The sequence below is a fragment of the Abramis brama genome (genome assembly GCF_963993115.1).
Source record: "Abramis brama genome assembly, chromosome: 12".
NCBI classification, from domain to species: Eukaryota; Metazoa; Chordata; class Actinopteri; order Cypriniformes; family Leuciscidae; genus Abramis; species Abramis brama.
The window spans coordinates 25398467-25415424 of record NC_139974.1 but is presented as its reverse complement, the minus strand read 5'-3'; the positions used below and the strand labels follow the sequence as shown (position 1 = coordinate 25415424).

General features: G+C 36.8%; 1 protein-coding gene across 11 annotated transcripts in view; it reads right to left on the bottom strand.

Moving 5' to 3' along the window:
- Positions 1 to 658: 658 nt before the first annotated feature.
- Positions 659 to 16958, bottom strand: part of epb41a (erythrocyte membrane protein band 4.1a) — a 67944-nt gene continuing 51644 nt past the window's right edge. For 9 of the 11 annotated variants that reach the window (XM_084130862.1, XM_084130867.1, XM_084130868.1 and 6 more), the window contains 5 exons: positions 10273 to 10401; positions 8468 to 8566; positions 7972 to 8052; positions 7552 to 7668; positions 659 to 3169 (listed from right to left, as the gene is read on the bottom strand). In XM_084130862.1, the coding sequence (XP_083986988.1) occupies positions 7570 to 7668; positions 7972 to 8052; positions 8468 to 8566; positions 10273 to 10401 (408 nt within the window). In that variant the 3' untranslated portion in view covers positions 659 to 3169; positions 7552 to 7569. Of the gene's footprint in view, positions 3170 to 6477; positions 7144 to 7551; positions 7669 to 7971; positions 8053 to 8467; positions 8567 to 10272; positions 10402 to 16958 lie in introns of those variants that run through there. The other 2 variants (XM_084130865.1, XM_084130870.1) reach the window with 2 other exon arrangements.

The window sequence follows — 16958 nt, the reverse complement described above, 5'->3', positions numbered from 1 at the left end:
TAACCTTCCTGATGAATCTTGTTTTATTCTGGATTCTGTCGTGTCATTCTGTGTTCACACTTCACACCACCTGTCTCCAGGTTTATGAGGAAATCCACTGCAGTCAAAGTCATTAACTGCACCAGTGCTTTCATCAAGCTAAACACTAGTAATAAAATGCAGTGCTTGTTTGAAGTGTTAGGCCCGTTTCACACATCTTACATATGCATGTGCGCGCCTGTTACAGAAGGAATATGTCGAGCAGTTCTTCTGCTGTGTGAAGTGATTTCTGGGTTACTATGTTGAGTTGATTTATAAAATGGTTATCTGGAGTCTTGCCTTATCTAGAGTCTGAGCTATTAGAGACTTGATTACCATGAAGTCTAGATCACATTTACATCCAATTTTACTTCCATGTGAAACAGTGTTAAAGGGTAAAAGTTGCGCAGGACTTTTTATCTATTGATTGGATTGTGAAAAATGGGTGTTGGTTGGAGGCGAGGAGTTTAAAAAGAGAGACTGATGTCAACTGAAAAGGAAGTAGTTTCATTTTAATGAAAGATTACAAATGTAATAACGTACCGAGTAAACACTCATAAGAAGACCTGGAACATGTATTAAGAAACACACAAGGAGACAGTAAAGGAGGTTGTGAATAACAAAAACTCATGAAACCAAGTGAAGAATGTGTCTATGTTGGGAGTTTATTTAGTCCATGGTGCTATATTGTACATTTGTCTTTTTTTTTCCAGTGATGGCTAAAAACAAACAAAAAACAAATGTGTGATGAGAAGAAAAAGAACCTATGAGGACAAACGTATGATTCTTTTCTTTTCTTCACCCCAGACTAGCATAGGAAAAGAGTGCCACAATGAAGAACACAACACACCGAACAAACTACAACACCTTGGTCTCTGTACAGGATACTATTTGAACTATTATAAAAGCGTAACATTTGAAAATAGACATTTAAAAACTGGACATACTGGACTTGTCAGCTTGACGCGGGGCAGCATGCTTTACCACAGGAGCCCTTATGCCACCGGCACAATATAAAATCCACAAAATTCCCACTTCGATTTTCTAGAATTGAATTACTGCACCAGAATAGTCAGTCTTTACAAATGAATGTCTCAATGAATGACGGACACATTTTAATTCGCTGTAAAGATCCGTCTGATCGCTTTCAGATTCATGTTTGGCACATTTTCTTACCATAATTGCAAATTAACTCCATTCCTGACTTATCAATTCCAATTCATCTAAAAACCCCTTCAGGTTGTGTGTGGATGCTCATTTTGAAGGCTTTGCAGATCTGCTATAGACTCATGGGTAAGAACACACTGCCCCCTCTAGTAGAAAAGTAGAAATATACTGAAAATGAATAGTTATCCCTGCAAATCCCATTTTAAAACTGGCAGGAGCTGGTGTTTGGGATTCTGGATCTAATACAAAAAACAAAACAAAAAAAACATTAAAGCTGCATTTAAGAGAGCAGGGCATCTAAAATGCAAAGTACACACACAAAAAAGAAAAACTGATGAAAATAAATATAGAAATATCATAGAATGTAGTTTCACTATAATACCCTACCCCATCTTCATTGGACCGCAAATCCATGATGACACAGGATGACATTGCCAATGAAAAAAAATCAAATTTATACAAGCCTTAACAAATATGCAAAGTAACGAAACTTTTAAACACAAGAAAACATCTGAATTTGCTCCAGCATTCTGAATAAAATTAACACATTATTTTTACACCAAGAACAAAATAATACCTTCACATTTAAGAGGAACATAAAATATGGGACTTTACAACAGGATGGAGTTGTGAATTAAGAAAAGTTTACCCAAAAATGAAAATTCTGTCATGTTTTTCCAAACCTGTATGATTTTCTTTCTTCTGCGAAATTCAGAAATGAGCAGAATGTTCATGCTGCTCTTTTCCCATTCAAAGAAAGTGAATTGGGCATCATAAAAGGTGTTTGTGAGAGGAATTTAAATGAAATTTAACCATTGAAAACCTTCCCCTCCTCTGCAGTAAATCTTATTTCCATGTTCAAACTGATGTGTTTAGTTTCAATTGCGAGACTCATGACAACAAATGACATTTGACATTATTGATGTTAAACCCTTTTGCATTTGAATGTATGTGAACGGAAAAGAAATTAGAGAACAACAGAGAAGGGGAAACAACTTAATGGCATAGTTCACTCAAAAATGACATCTGTCATCATTTACTCACCCTCATGTCATCCCAAACCTGTGTGACTTTTTCTCCTATGGATCGCAAAAGAACATATTTAAAGAAGTTTGGTGATCATACAGTTCTGGTGACTATCGACTTACATTGTATAGACATACAATCTCAAAATATCTTCTTTTGTGTTCCACTGAAGAAAGTCAGTCATACCAGCTTGGAATAACATTGAGAATTGGAAAAGAGCAGCATGTATATTCTGCAAAATGTCTTGTTTTGTGTTGAAAAGAATTAAAATATGTGTTTTTTGGGTGAACTTTCCCTTTAACAAGTGTTTCACATTATAACAGATGCTCCTTTGCCCTGTCTGAACAACAACAGAAAATGCCTGTAACAACATAATCAGATGTATAATCAACCAATTGCAAAAAGAAATAAATTAAGTTTAAAAAAAATACAAATTGACACTTTAGAAAATTGTCCTTTAAATTCCCACCGCCCAGTTGTTATTATGCAAACCATCCCTTTGGAATCCACCCTAAAAATATTGTATGAATTACAGATAAAAAGATGCTCTTTTGTCACTGTTTTACAAAACTATTTTGTAACATGGTTCAGTCTATCATGGAATGTCTTGAACGAGGTGGAGGTCTGGCAGGGTTTTTTTTTTAAAAATCTGTCCAAGATGTTGGGAATTGGATGAATCTTTGCTCTGAATTCTGCTTTTGGATGCTGGACAGGAGTAGTTGTGGATGCTCAGTTTTGCAGTACAAGACGCTTGAGATCTGACAGATGCTCAGGGTCTGGAATATGGCGGTCACAGACGGCAATGGCTGGGTGGGACATGTGCTGCTACAGGAAGTGTTTTCCGTGGGGGGGGGGGGGACTTGGTGGGCATAGTGGGTTGATGGGGAGGGGCTGGATGTGAGGGCTCTTGCGTTGTTTTTTCACATTCATAAACCTGACTGGTCCCGTTTTTTTCACCCTGTGTTGATGTGAGATCAAAGAGTGATCAACAATCATGCGAGAAAGAACATTTCTGGTCAGGCAAAAAGTAAACACATCCCAAATGGGTCACGGAGTCAGTGACGGAAACTGGGAATGCAGACCTGACTGACAAAGAAATAATGGTGGATGGTAAATATGAAGACTGAAGCACTCTCTGGCTGAGAGAAAGTTAAGTAAACACTGACGGGGCGAATGGGGTGAACTGGGTCTCTGCACGCACAAAACAGGGCACTGGGGAACAAACTAGCAGGGCAGCATTAACCATTATCCTCTGGGAGTTCTGTGACTGTATACATACCACCCTGACAGCTGGTTAAACAGCACCAGATGCCCAATACCTCACACAAACAGACTAAAAGTCCCACATTTACAGACCTAACTCTGAGAGTTCTTGGACTAGTTTTTCATTACACATACTACTGTATATGTCTCAAAACTATGGACTAAAAAGGATTAAACTAAGAAACTAACTTTACTGTTGATCTGTTGTGTTAATTGTTTTGACTGTAGTCAAAAATCCAAACATTCTGTTGATTATTTTTTGATGTTTAACTACATTTTGAAAATATTGCAGTGATTCTGGTATTCTGATGTAAGTCTTTATCAGTACTTAAATCAGTACTCAAATACTGTACTGAATATTTCAGTACTGAAATAAAATTAAATATAAATATCAGAGAAAAACTTAAACTTAGAAATGTTGCCTTGGCAACTAAGTTGAAGTACTAAAATTACTAAAACAAAAACTAAAAGAAATATAAATTAAAGCTAAATAAAAATCTTAAAAATCCCAATAAAATTACCATAGCACATGAATTAATAAAACTTAAAGTAAAATTTAAATGAAAACTGAAAATATAAAAAGAAAAGCTGTCAAAATATTAGTTAATAGTATATAAATAATACTAAAATAACATTGTTTTCATTGTCATCATAGTCCATAAAATAAATAATTTATTAAATGTTGTAGGTGGCATTAAGAACTGATTATTAATATCATCTAATGTCATCTAATTAATAATATGTATCATCTAATATTCCATAAATTCTAATATTAATATCTAATTAAATTCTGCATCATGCTACCTCAGTTAAAGTTCTGGAGCTGAACTGGAATTTAAAATCCTGAATGCCACCAACCCTGCTATATATATATGTATAACAGCTATAAATACGGCCGTATAACAGTGCTGTCCAAGGGACTGAGGTTTTTATTAGAGCGCAGTTAATGCTAACAGTAAATCATACAGTTTACCCGTCTGTGTCTAATTCTCTGAGATCCTAAGGACTGCTTTCTGTTTGTATGAGGTGTGCTGTGGAGGGTTTCCATCGTTACCATCTTGTTAAGGGAATATTTGGTTTGTTTGTTGTGGTAAGCTTGCAGTGTTTTTTTTTATCACTGTTTTTGGAAGACAAAAATCTCAGAAATGCTGTAATGGGTTTAAAGTAGCACTGGAGAGGGTATGGCTTTATTGCCCATAGAAGGGGAGATTTAAATACATCCCATAAACCCATCAAGCTAAGAGACCTAGGCTGCAGAGGGAGCGATGACACAATAATGTATTTGTACAGGAGTAATGCTTTGCTTGAAACATTGAGTACATGCAACATTGAAAGGGGAAGCATGTTATGGGACGAAATCATCAATTTGGAATGTATATCCTAAAACAATGGTTGGTGATCTTTTTCAAGAGTGTTCTCTTGAAATCACAGACTGAAATTATTTTTCTGGCAAAAGTTCTTCTCTTTCAAGGGGAACTCAACACTGCGTCAGTTGCTGACGCTATGAGGTCTATGGGGTCAGTTGCAGTCTTGCGGAACCCGGTGTCACATGTGAAATCACGCAAATCGTATTGGTTGTGACTTTAGTTCCCACTGTTGTTGTCTGTTGCTCTTCCAACATATTAGGTTGGCAGCAGGAGTGCCATTAAAATTATTAAACAGCTAATAAAAAATAGTGGTAAGGAATAGGGTTGTGTATTGTTTAAATTTTAACTTTTAAATTCCTAATTTCAATTCCAATAACGTTAAACAAAAAAACTTGGATATCTATCATTTATTGTATGTCTTATAGCAAAACATTTAATTGTAGCTGAAACATTTAATTGTAGCTGAATATCATGAACAAAAATCAATAGGCTAAAAACATCTACACAAGGAACCTTTGCCTATAGTTTAAAGGGTTAGTTCACCCAAAAATGAAAATTCTGTCAGTAATTACTCACCCTCATGTTGTTCCAACCCCGTAAGACCTTCGTTCATCTTCGGAACACAAATTAAGATATTTTTGATTAAGTCTGAGAGCTGGATCACTCCTCATAGGCTTCCTTCTCTCTGCGCCTCGAGTTAGTTCACGTAGTGTTTAGCGCAGCGCGTCTGTGTTGCACGTCACACGCATCACACACATGACCAGCGTCGGCCAATAGTGAGCCTACGTGTGACGTACAACACAGATGCGCTGCGCAGTTATACTACGTGAAAAAACTCGAGGCCCAGAGAAAAGGAAATGAAAAGTGGAATAAAGTCGTTATTTTAGTTTTTTTTGCGCACAAAAAGTATTCTCATCGCTTTATAAACTTAAGATTGAGCCACTGTAGTCACTTGGACTATATTAACGATGTCTTTAATACATTTTCTGGGCCAGCAAGTTATAATGTCTTAGAAGCCTATGGAGGAGTGATCAGCTCTCAGATTTCATCAAAAATATCTTAATTTGTGTTCCGAAAATGAACGAAGGTCTTACAGGGTTGGAACAACATGAGGGTGAGTAATTACTGACAGAATTTTCATTTTTGGGTGAACTAACCCTTTAAAAATACCATAGCAAAAACAACTAGCCTAACTAATATAAATTTCAAGCATTATTAAAGACAAGTAAACACTCAGTAATAAAAAATAAAAAAAAATAAAAAAAAATAGCAATCGCAACAAATAAATACAACTGAACAGATATATGATAGAAATAAACAGTGTTTTAAGATGTTCAGGTATTCAGGTTCAGAAACTAATGAAATGTAAAATAACACCGCACTTTATAAATAAACTTTACATTATAAATATAGTTACAAAAGTTATTCAGTCAAGAAAGAGTGAATTTTCTCTTTGTCTTTTGTTGTTTGATTAGTGTTATTATAGAGACGGCAGCAGGAATATTAGGCTGCTGTCCCTTTAAGACAGTGGTTCTCAATTCCAGTCCTCATGACCCACTGCTGTGCACATTTTGTATGTCTCCCTTATTTAACACACCTGAACCAGATCATCAGCTCATTAGGAGAGACTCCATGAACTGAACTGAGTGTGTCAGATAAGAGAGACATACAAAATGTGCAGAGCAGTGGGTCACGAGGACTGGAATTGAGAACCACTGCTTTAAGAGCTGCATGGATCCATTCAGTGCTGTTTTCCCTGCTGCGCACACATCCAAAGCAGGCTCACAGAAAAAGTCATTTTAAACCATTCAAGCGCGACATAAATTGCATGCTGTTTTCTGTGCTGCATACATTTGTAACAGTATAGGTTTAAAATCACATTAAAATCACATTTTCTGTGAGCGGGAAAGCGGGAGTCGTCTCGCGTTTGAACCTTTTATACGCAATGACGTTCAATGTTCAATAAGATTGGCGTGATTTCATACGTGCTTCAGACACCAGGGTTCCGCGGGACGTGTCCCCAAAGCGTCCACAACTGATGCAGTGTACATACATAACCCAAGATGTTTTTGCGCTTTATATAAAGCAAGAAATCAAGAACTGTATTTTTTTCTGTCAGGCATATGAATAAAATTAGCTCTAACTAGAATGCAGAAGATTTAAGCAATTCAGCCACAAGATCTTCAACACTTCAAAACATGTGCATGTCTGCGGCATATCTTATTTTGTAGATTCACTGCAATCTCATATCCTGTCACTGAATTGCTTATATTCACAGCGGTCTTCTTTTAACAGCTTTCATCTGCATGGCAAAATAAAAAAACCAGTAATGAATGAAGGATAAAAAATAACACAATAACTTTTCATTTACTTCAGCATTTTTTTTAAATAGTTAAATCGATCATAAATTTTCAGTTTTCCTCCTTTAAAAAACTGCAACTTCCAGCTCAACAAGCAGCACTTTCCACTCTGCTCATTTAATTTTTTTAATCTTCCTATATAGATCAGAACTGAATAAAACATGCTGAGTGACGACGGAGAAGCATTACTGCAAGATGTCATTTCGCATGCAGATCACTTCAATATTTCTAATGTACAAAAAGTAAATTAAATGCATAAAATATTATTCTCTCTTGCTGTAATCATTTGACTAAGGTTACCGACCCCGGTCTTATAATCACAGGTTGTGCTTGAGCATGTAGATACTAACCTATGTCTCATACAGGAGTTACTCAGGGGTGATCTCTGTTTCCTGATGCACCACCACTTTAGTGACAGACATGTCAGGGTGCTGCTCCTTTGCTTCCTTTATAGCCTGAGCAAGAGCCTGGTGATCAGAGAGGACAGTATTTAAACCAAACTGCAAGGCTAAAAACATGTAGCAATGTATTTCTGTGGCTTTTAATTAATGCATGTTAGCTTAGCATTGAGGTTATCAGAACCATCAAAACTGATATATGCATTTTGTTTTTAGTTTTTTCAGGAAAAAATATTGATGACATCATCTCTTTCTTAGGGCCATCTACAAATTGTTGTCCAATTAAAAAGCTCTCTAGAATGAGAATGTCTTTAAAAATATTTTGCATCTACTATGTAGCTGACATGGTTATTAACTGCATGTCCATTTCACCTTATCATGGTCAATCTCAGTGTCTCCAGTGATCACGATTCTCTTCTCGATACGGGTCTCTGAGATCCCGCCTTTCACCGTCTGAGCAGAGAAAGGGAAGAGAACGAGAGAATGAGAGAGCCAGAAACACAGTGGAGAAAATATCTCATCTGTGCACTACGGCAATTTTTGACTAACTTGCAAAATGGAAAGATACTGTGAAATGGTGATATAAATTGTAATTAACAATGGCTTTATCTCATGTACGCAGCCTTATGGCACCATTGTGAACAATGACCTGACTTAGTATGCAGCACATGCAAATCACTCGTAACTTGGATTTTGTAAAGTTTTCTTTATGTTTTGCAGCAATCTTATAATTTTGAGAATTTAAATGAGTTTTATGTTGTGTTTAAATAAGATAATTTAACTTCAATTAGTTCTTTAAGCAGCAGATGGTCCAGGCCTTTCCGATACATTACAAGTTTAGGCATAATTTGATGTGAAAAACAGGTACCTTGGTGATCTGGGTTGTGGTGGTGGTGCTCACAGTCTCTGAGGTGATGGTCTGAGCACTCAACAGCATCCCAGACTCCTTCTCTGACAGTGCATTAGGCTATTAGCAAACAAACACACATGTGGTTAGAATACTCCTCTATTATATCTTTCATTTTTTATTGTTTATTCACACAGCTATTTCCTAAAACTATGGAGCCCCATAGGGGACATGGTGATGGAAAATACATGAGATGGGAGGGGAAATTATATTTCAATGGAAACTTGCTAAACTTTTGCGTTCTGTAGCAAAAGTTTTGGATTTCCTTGAGAAACTTTGCGTGTGCTAGCAAAACATTTGCATTTTCTCGCAGAAGCATTGAAGCAGCTTTTCCTTACATCTCAAATGATTTCAATCACCAGTTTTGTGTTCGCTCTGAGAATGCTAAGTTTCTCAGGGGAACACGTTTTGCGCGAGAATGCAAAAGTTTTCTTCATATAAGACAAATGCTTCCTGCTAAAATAAGCAGAAATGTAATGTTATATAGAAATTAAGTGCAAAACCAAAAAGCCAATAAATGGTTTTAAAATAGTAGTTTTTATTATAATAATATTTTTTTTGCCAATAGCTAATATGACCATGAATATTATAAATTTGAATAATTTGGTTTGAAAAAAATTGTTTTAAATGAGAGTAGAAATGCTAAACGTGCAGTTTGTTTAGTTATATCATGGACATTTAGTTTGTATTTACTAGTTTTCTATCTTCCTTTGTTCATTTTCCAGCACCTCCTTTGTTTCTATGACAACACTATTTTGAGTTTGTTCTGTTCAGCTGTGTTTGATTAATTATCTCATTTTCGTTTGATTTATTAGTTGTACCATTGTCTTCACCCTTTGTCCGGCCTCAAATCAAATATTATGATTACGTCATGTGAATATTGCTATAGCCTGTTTGCCTGCGTTGAGGGATTATATTATTAAACTTGGTGTTTTGGAACTTAATTCTTGGTCTTCATTTGCCTTCCCGGCCGTGACTGAATTGGTAGCACTTTATTTTATTTCAGTCCTGTTCTGCATGCACATACTATGTACTTATTTTAGTAATCACAATAACAGAGTAATAACTAAGTACTAACCCTGAACCTACCTTCAAACCTAACCATTACTCATGTAGTTACCTTACTGAGTAATTTCTTGGGTAAGTACACTGTAAGTGCACATACTGTAAAATAAAATGCAACCAGTAAGATTTATATGCTAGAAGTGAATTCAGGCATTATACTATACATTCTGAAAGATGGATGAAAGTTTTTTGAAAGAGATCAAATAAACCCTCATTGTGATGCTGGTTAGACATTCTTTGAAAAACTAGCTTCTGGTTAGGTAGTACAGATGAGAGAAATACTAGATAATGCACTCAGAAATGCACAGTGGCAATGACAGCACTGCAATAGATTACAACAAAAACTGAATACACACAGCACAGAATAAGAGGTTCTGAACAGCAATATGTTGGTCTGAATACAGATGTGTGCCAATATATGCAAAATTAAGTCAAATATTGGATATCCATTAATTAAATATCCAACATTGACCAATGCCTATTTGTAGCAAAATCACTAATACTGTGCGATATGGATACCAATATGTATTGATTGATGCTGATAGTAGTTTGCAACCCAGTGTTAAGTTCATTACATTTGTGACAAATTCAGACAAATACTGGCACAGGAAAAGAAACCCAGGACAAACAAAAATTATGACAGCAACACAGCAATCTTCACATCAGACAACAGGGTTGATTCAAAAATCGACTCCCCTCACCTGTGCAGACTCATAGGTGATGGTCTTGGTCTCTGTGTGGACTATCGGGATGTCCTTGGTGGTGATTTCACTGCGAAGGGAGTTGGTGACATCAGAAATAGTAATCGTTTTTGTCTTCACCACGGGAGACTGTGAAAAGGGGTCAAGACACAGAAGAGAGTGAGTAGAGAATTGCTTTTCTCACTACATTAACTTCACCTCCACACACCACCAATTACCGAACACCATCTGGAACCTTTGGTCAAGTCTTCATACTGTAAGATTGATATTCTGTGCTGACTATATAAAAAAAGCTACTAGACAAGAAAAAATGCATAATCTGGTGCAACTTGGTGCAAAAAAAAAAAAAAAAAAACACTAGTACAGGCTGAAAATACTGTCATGCATATTTCATAGTTACCTTATAACCTTTCCAATTAAATAACGTTATTTTATGTTAAATAGAGTGGTAAACTAATCTAAAAACTTTCAATATGGCACACTGATTGTATTTCTTAAATGTAAGTGGTATAAAATTGCCACCAAACTTGAACTAATACTACAGAGAAATATGTTACAATTAGTGCTGCCCAATTAATCAAATATATTAGAATTACAATTTCAAAATTCCATTTAAGTCTAATCCCGGTATGTTTTTTTTTTTTTAAGAGGCTGAGCATTGTAACCAATCATTGTAACATGCCAGTAATCTGGATAGTCAGAGAACTTGTGTTGAACTGAATTAATGTATTTCAAAATATGAACATGTTTTTCATGTTGCTAGGAGAGTGAATTTGACCGTTTAGGCACTTGATTTACTAATGTATACAACAGCAGTAAAGTAATTCAGGAACACAGTTTTTAGCATCTTTTGGATGTTTAGCCACAAAAAGATGGTATAAAATAAGTATATTAACATAAATTACAAGGAAAATAATTGACAACGATGTTTGACAATGGCAATTATCTCAGTTGGAATGAAATTATGCTGCACAGAAAGGCATCCCCATGGAGCAGAGCCCCATGGACAGCAAAATCTATCAGAGAGCTTCCCAAACACTCCTCTATTAGGGTGAGGAGTGTTTATTCCAAAACTACATACATCCTATTGACTGAGAGAACCTGAATATAACCATCATCACTTCTAGCAGCCCACCACTCCCTATTACCCATAATTCTCAGCTCAGAAATGCAAATTATGCATTTCAAAACCATCACAAATTACTTTAGTTTTGCTTTTTAATATTTTATCTATAGGCACTCTGCCAAAAAAGCTTTTGATTTAGAAACATTCGACACATTGTAAGTCAAATACTGTTTTCATCCAATAAAGGCGACATCAGGTTGACAGATAACGATGGGAAATGAACGCTGTGTCAAATTCAAGGGCTCACCATGTGGCGCTTAAAGAACAGCTCGGTGTGACAAATCACATTAGGTCTGCAAGTCTCCTTTTACAGTTATTAGTGAATTTAAAAGGGGCCAAACATAAGCGTCACAAAGCACTCTATCATTAGAAGCAAGAAACAAAAGAGAGTACTGTATATATTCCTTTTTTTTTTACTTCGTAAAGCAAATACTGAACAACCTCTTGAACCCCAACACCCTCAGAGAAAGGGTAGGGGAGGAAAAGAAAAGGTACAGGAAAAGAAAAAGAAAAAAAGAAGTGTGTGTAGGGGGAAGAAATATCACGGCTTCAAGTACTTCTTAGCCGCAATGACCTCCCTGAGATCCTTTTTCGGCTTCCAGCGAGGTGGCCGCTTCGAGCCCTGACTCCTTGGAGGTGAAGCACTCACCTTCTGAACCTGCCACCAACTGGGCTTGGCTACAGGATCAACAGAGGGGACTGAAGGACACTGATTGCTACGGGGGATGTACTTTTCAAATGCCACTGCCACATAACATTTCGCCTCCCTGAACTTTTGCCAAAAAGTCCGGAAGGCGAGAGCGGGGCATCAAGGAGGAAATATCTTTCTTGCTCCTTCAGCCCCAAGAGGTTTAGCCACACATGCCGCTCTGTGGCGACGATGTCGATGGCACGGGCCACTTGCTTGGTGGAGTGCAGGTTGAGGTCTGTGGTGCGGTGGAGCTCCACCACTACGTTTGGAGACACCCCCTCGCTTTGGTTAGCATCCTTCAATAGCTTGGCTTGGTACACTTGCAACACCGCCTTTGAGCGCTGGCCGAGCATGCTCCACTCCTAAAGAGATTGTGTGCATCATCTGGAATAAATCACTTGCATGGCGTGACACATCTCCTAAATCTAGCTGACATGCATGTTACTTTCTTTTCTCAAACATACATACGCTAGATTTACATGCATGACACACAGACAGCTTCCTGAAGACAAAGAAGCTGATGAAGTTTTCCATAGGCGGCCTTTTAAAGCCTGTCAGTGCGCCTGTGATGTCAAAATTCGCAGTATAGACGTGTGCTTCGGACACTGGCTCACGCAAAGCGCTCCCATAGCGTCAACTGATGCAGCAGCGTAGAGTTCCACTTCGAAAGGGATCTCTAATTAGTCTAAATCTAATTAGGCATTTTAAGGGGGAAATGTTTTGGATTATATCCTTACCATCCAATGAACCATAAAATCTGTTGCAAAAGAGATTTTTTAAAAAAGGTAACATCTTCATAAGCCGTTTTCATTGGATTATATACCACTTTTATAATCCATATATACTCTTAGTTATACTGAGGAAAAATGGATTATGAATACTTGGAATCTTGGATATATATTTTTTCTGGTGTTCTTAAGAGGATCATATGAAGTAGTTGCAGTTTTTTGGGGAATACAGATAATTTGGCTGTAACCAAGAACCATTATGATAATAATTAAGATATTTTGTTTTTTTGCAGTGGATATGGGGATTACATAGTAGTGCACAAGAAATCAATATTAGGGAATGTCATGATGTTCTAGATCTGAAAATGAATTAATAGAAAAGTTATTTTTTAAATTGTATTGATTGATTGTACCATTGTCTTTATGGAATGGACCTTAGTCAAAGCAAATGTCGTATGTAATTTGAAGCAAATGGAAATGAGGATATGAAATATATGAAACTAAATAAAACAAGGCCTGAGAAAATCCAACTGAATGAGAATAATTTGTACCAACTGACAGTGGCATTTATTTACACCTGATACACTAAATAAATTATGCAAATCAGGTAACAGAGCGAACACAACAAATATGTACTGGACATAATTTTCAGGCTGCAATCACAGTGCTATGCTACCTAGACACTTTACTGGAACTGTCTCAGTAATCCACCAGTGTGAACCAAACACCTGAAATGTCAAATTAAATATACCATCTACTCTGACTAAAGTCCATAGAAGTGCAAAGGTGTATATATATATATATATATATATATATATATATATATATATATATATATATATATATATATATATATATATATATATAAGAAACTTAAATATTAAATCCAATACGGATTTTTTTTTTCAAACTAAAAAAACAAAAAACAAAACATTCTCTCACTCATTATGGAGAGAGAGGATTTGATTGTTATACCACACAAGACAAAATTAAAGCTAGCATTACAGTAGTTCTGATTTGTTGTATGCATACTGGAGTCCCAGGGAAGGAGAAACATTATAATATTCAAGGGTTGTGTAATTAAAGCCCTGATAACCTACTACTAAGGGCTGATAAAACATAAATACACTTCACAAAGAAGTAGACTAGTTTTTGGTGGTATTATAGAAATTGTCCCTTCATTATGCATTGGCTGGCAATGGAGAAGAGATCTGCAAAGAGAAGCAAAGTGCACCGTGTGCTGAAAACTTGTCCAGAGAAACCCACTGGTCACATGGTAAAGAAAACTACCTCAAAAGGAGCAACAAAAAAAAAAAAACAAGCTGCAACTGCATTTACTGAAGAAATTAGCAGTGTTTGCGAGGCAGTAAAAGAATGGTGTTAAAAGTTTCAGGTAAGCTTAGGTTTTAGGATTTCGGTGTGCATAATTGAAAGACCAAACATGAAATCAGTATGCAAATAAATGCATAAAAAAGACCACTCACAACGTAATATGCAAATACTATGATGACATCAACAGTTAAACTTTAACTGGAAAACGAATGATAGTTTAGGACGGTCAATGGGACATTTCCAAAATTATAATTTTTTATTACAAAAACAACACTGAAACCTGAAATTATCTTCAAGACAGCGTTTTAGTCTGTGTGGTAAATGTTTTAAGATGAATTAATTGCAGAAATGAAGAAAAATAAGAATAAGAACAGTCTCATTTCAATTCATACTCACCTTGAAAACACCAATAAACCAAAAATAAAAAATAAAAAGTAATTTGAGTGAAATTTAATGGTTATTTTAAGCAGTGAGTTCAAAATTAACTTAAGGTAATCTGAAAAGCCTGAGAAATATTAAGTGAATATTTACACCATATTAAGAAAACATAGTGCTCTTGCATCCAGGGATTTTGTGTCACAGTACATAAATAGTTTAAAATGATAAGCTGTCAATCAGCATCCATTGTGAAGTGGTGAAATCATTAAGAATCCAAGAGGAACAAACAGAAAAACAGGAATGAACTTGTCCTCTCTCCCTCATTGTCTCATAATCCAGAAAAGCTCAGCTCTGCTGCCTCCCTAATATCTATTTCTTTTCTTCCACTTTCTCTCAAATGAAGACAAGCCACCACAGCATCAGCGTCAAGACCAGAAGGCTGCTCAACAGGAAGGAGACTGGAGGGCGATGCAGTAACACTGGGTACAGCTGGCAGACTCGGGCAGCACGGTTCTCTTCCACTGTTGACACATCTATGGAGACTTGGTCGGCATGTCCCTGAGCCTCAATGTCTTTTTCTTCATTATGGTCATCATCATCTTCATCCTCCTCCATATGCTGCAGTAGCGACAGCCCTCCTGGCAAGGGCGCCCACCTGACCCTTACCTGCTGTTGCTTCCACGTGCCTGCTGCACACTTCCATCTCTGCGCAGGGCAACGGGACACCAAGAGAGACACAGAACAATGAACAGACATGGGGAATGGGGAGAGACATGGGAAGAGATTGATGGGGGTAGTACTGATGGGTCCGGGCTCGGCATCTGACCAGAGTGTTTTAAGCAGGCCAGATGGATTGAAGCAAAGGCCTTGAGGGTTTTTATGGTGTTTGTGGCATGGTGGACATCTGATTGAAATGAGGATTGGCAGCAGACATTATTTTGGCAGTGCAAATATCCATCACTGACAGAAAAACACCATAAAAACCAGCAGGGTTTGGGTGAGTTGGACCACTAAGCGAGATCCTTAGACGATCAGATCAGTGGATGTGCATGGCACAGAACTACACTCTGTCATTGGCTAGATCAGAGTTTACTATATCCGCAAAGATCATTCATTACTAACTATGGTTGGGAATCAAGAACTGGTTCTTATTCAGAACCGGTTCCATTTTTAATGAATTTCATGATGTTCATTTCTGTTAACAGTTAATTAACTAATACTTTTAAATACTAAACAGTGTTTTGTGTGCCACTAAATCAGCAGTATCACAGCCAAAGAAACTGTTTTAGTTGAGAGTTTGTGGTCTGAATCGAACATGATAAAATGCACATGATACTAGAGCACATGCGCACTCTTTAAAATCACTTTTTTTTTAAATCACCCGAAAAGTTTCGGGAAACGCTAAATCATTGAACTATATTGGTAATGACGGAACTATGCGACCATAGTTGGCTAACAATACTTTTGGGAAACGCATCACAGAACAATTGTTGACTTAATAACTGAACCCATAAGTCATTACTTCTGTCATCTAAATCTTGAAATAAACCGAGACGTGGATGTTAATTCATGCCGTGCAGTTGCGTTTTGTGTTTTATTGTATTTTTTAAAGAGTTTTTAGTGTTTTATTTAGGAGTTTTATTGATATAAACCCTACTTTAAAACGTTTAATATTTTTGCTCAATATATATTTAAGGCCAATTATGGGGAATGATTCCTTAAAATTTGTAAAGGAATCACAAATTGAATGATTAAGAATTCAGAACCATTCAGTTCTTTACAATTCCCATCTCTAGTGCTAACACTTAAACACAAAGATGATCAATATTAGACAAGTGTTTTAGACAACTATGGATAAGCATAAAATATACTAAATAGTTGTATTAAAATGTAACTTAACTAGAAGACCACACTGTCTTGAGAGAATTTGAGAGAATGGAGGAGTGTGTCATGTGGCAGTGTATTGTGTTTAGGTCTGAGACTGGTACATGATGTAATAAGCCTCAGCAGAGGAGGGCCGCGGATGTGCCCCTCTCTGAGCATTTCTAGACACTCCTGTTTTTGGAGAGGAGGAGGATCGAGGTGGAGATGGAGCTATGGATGAAAGTGGAGGAGGACAGGACTGTGATCCAGGACAAGACTTTGCAAGGAGAGATGGAGGAGAGTTTACAATGGGAAGGAAAGGATGGACAACAAGAGGAAAAAATGGGGGATCAGTTTCTTATTGTTTGCTCTTCCTATTTGCTTTTTTACTACGTTTTCCTTTTATACTTTGGTTGTCAATGAACTAACAGACTCATGCAGCTTATTTATGCAGTGTAATCCAGCCATGCGATTGGCAGATCAAAGCAGAGGAAAGCCGTCAGTAGCCATTCAGAGAGCAGCAGCAGTAGTATAAAGGGGTGTGGCTTTGGCAGAGGGCGTGGTCACG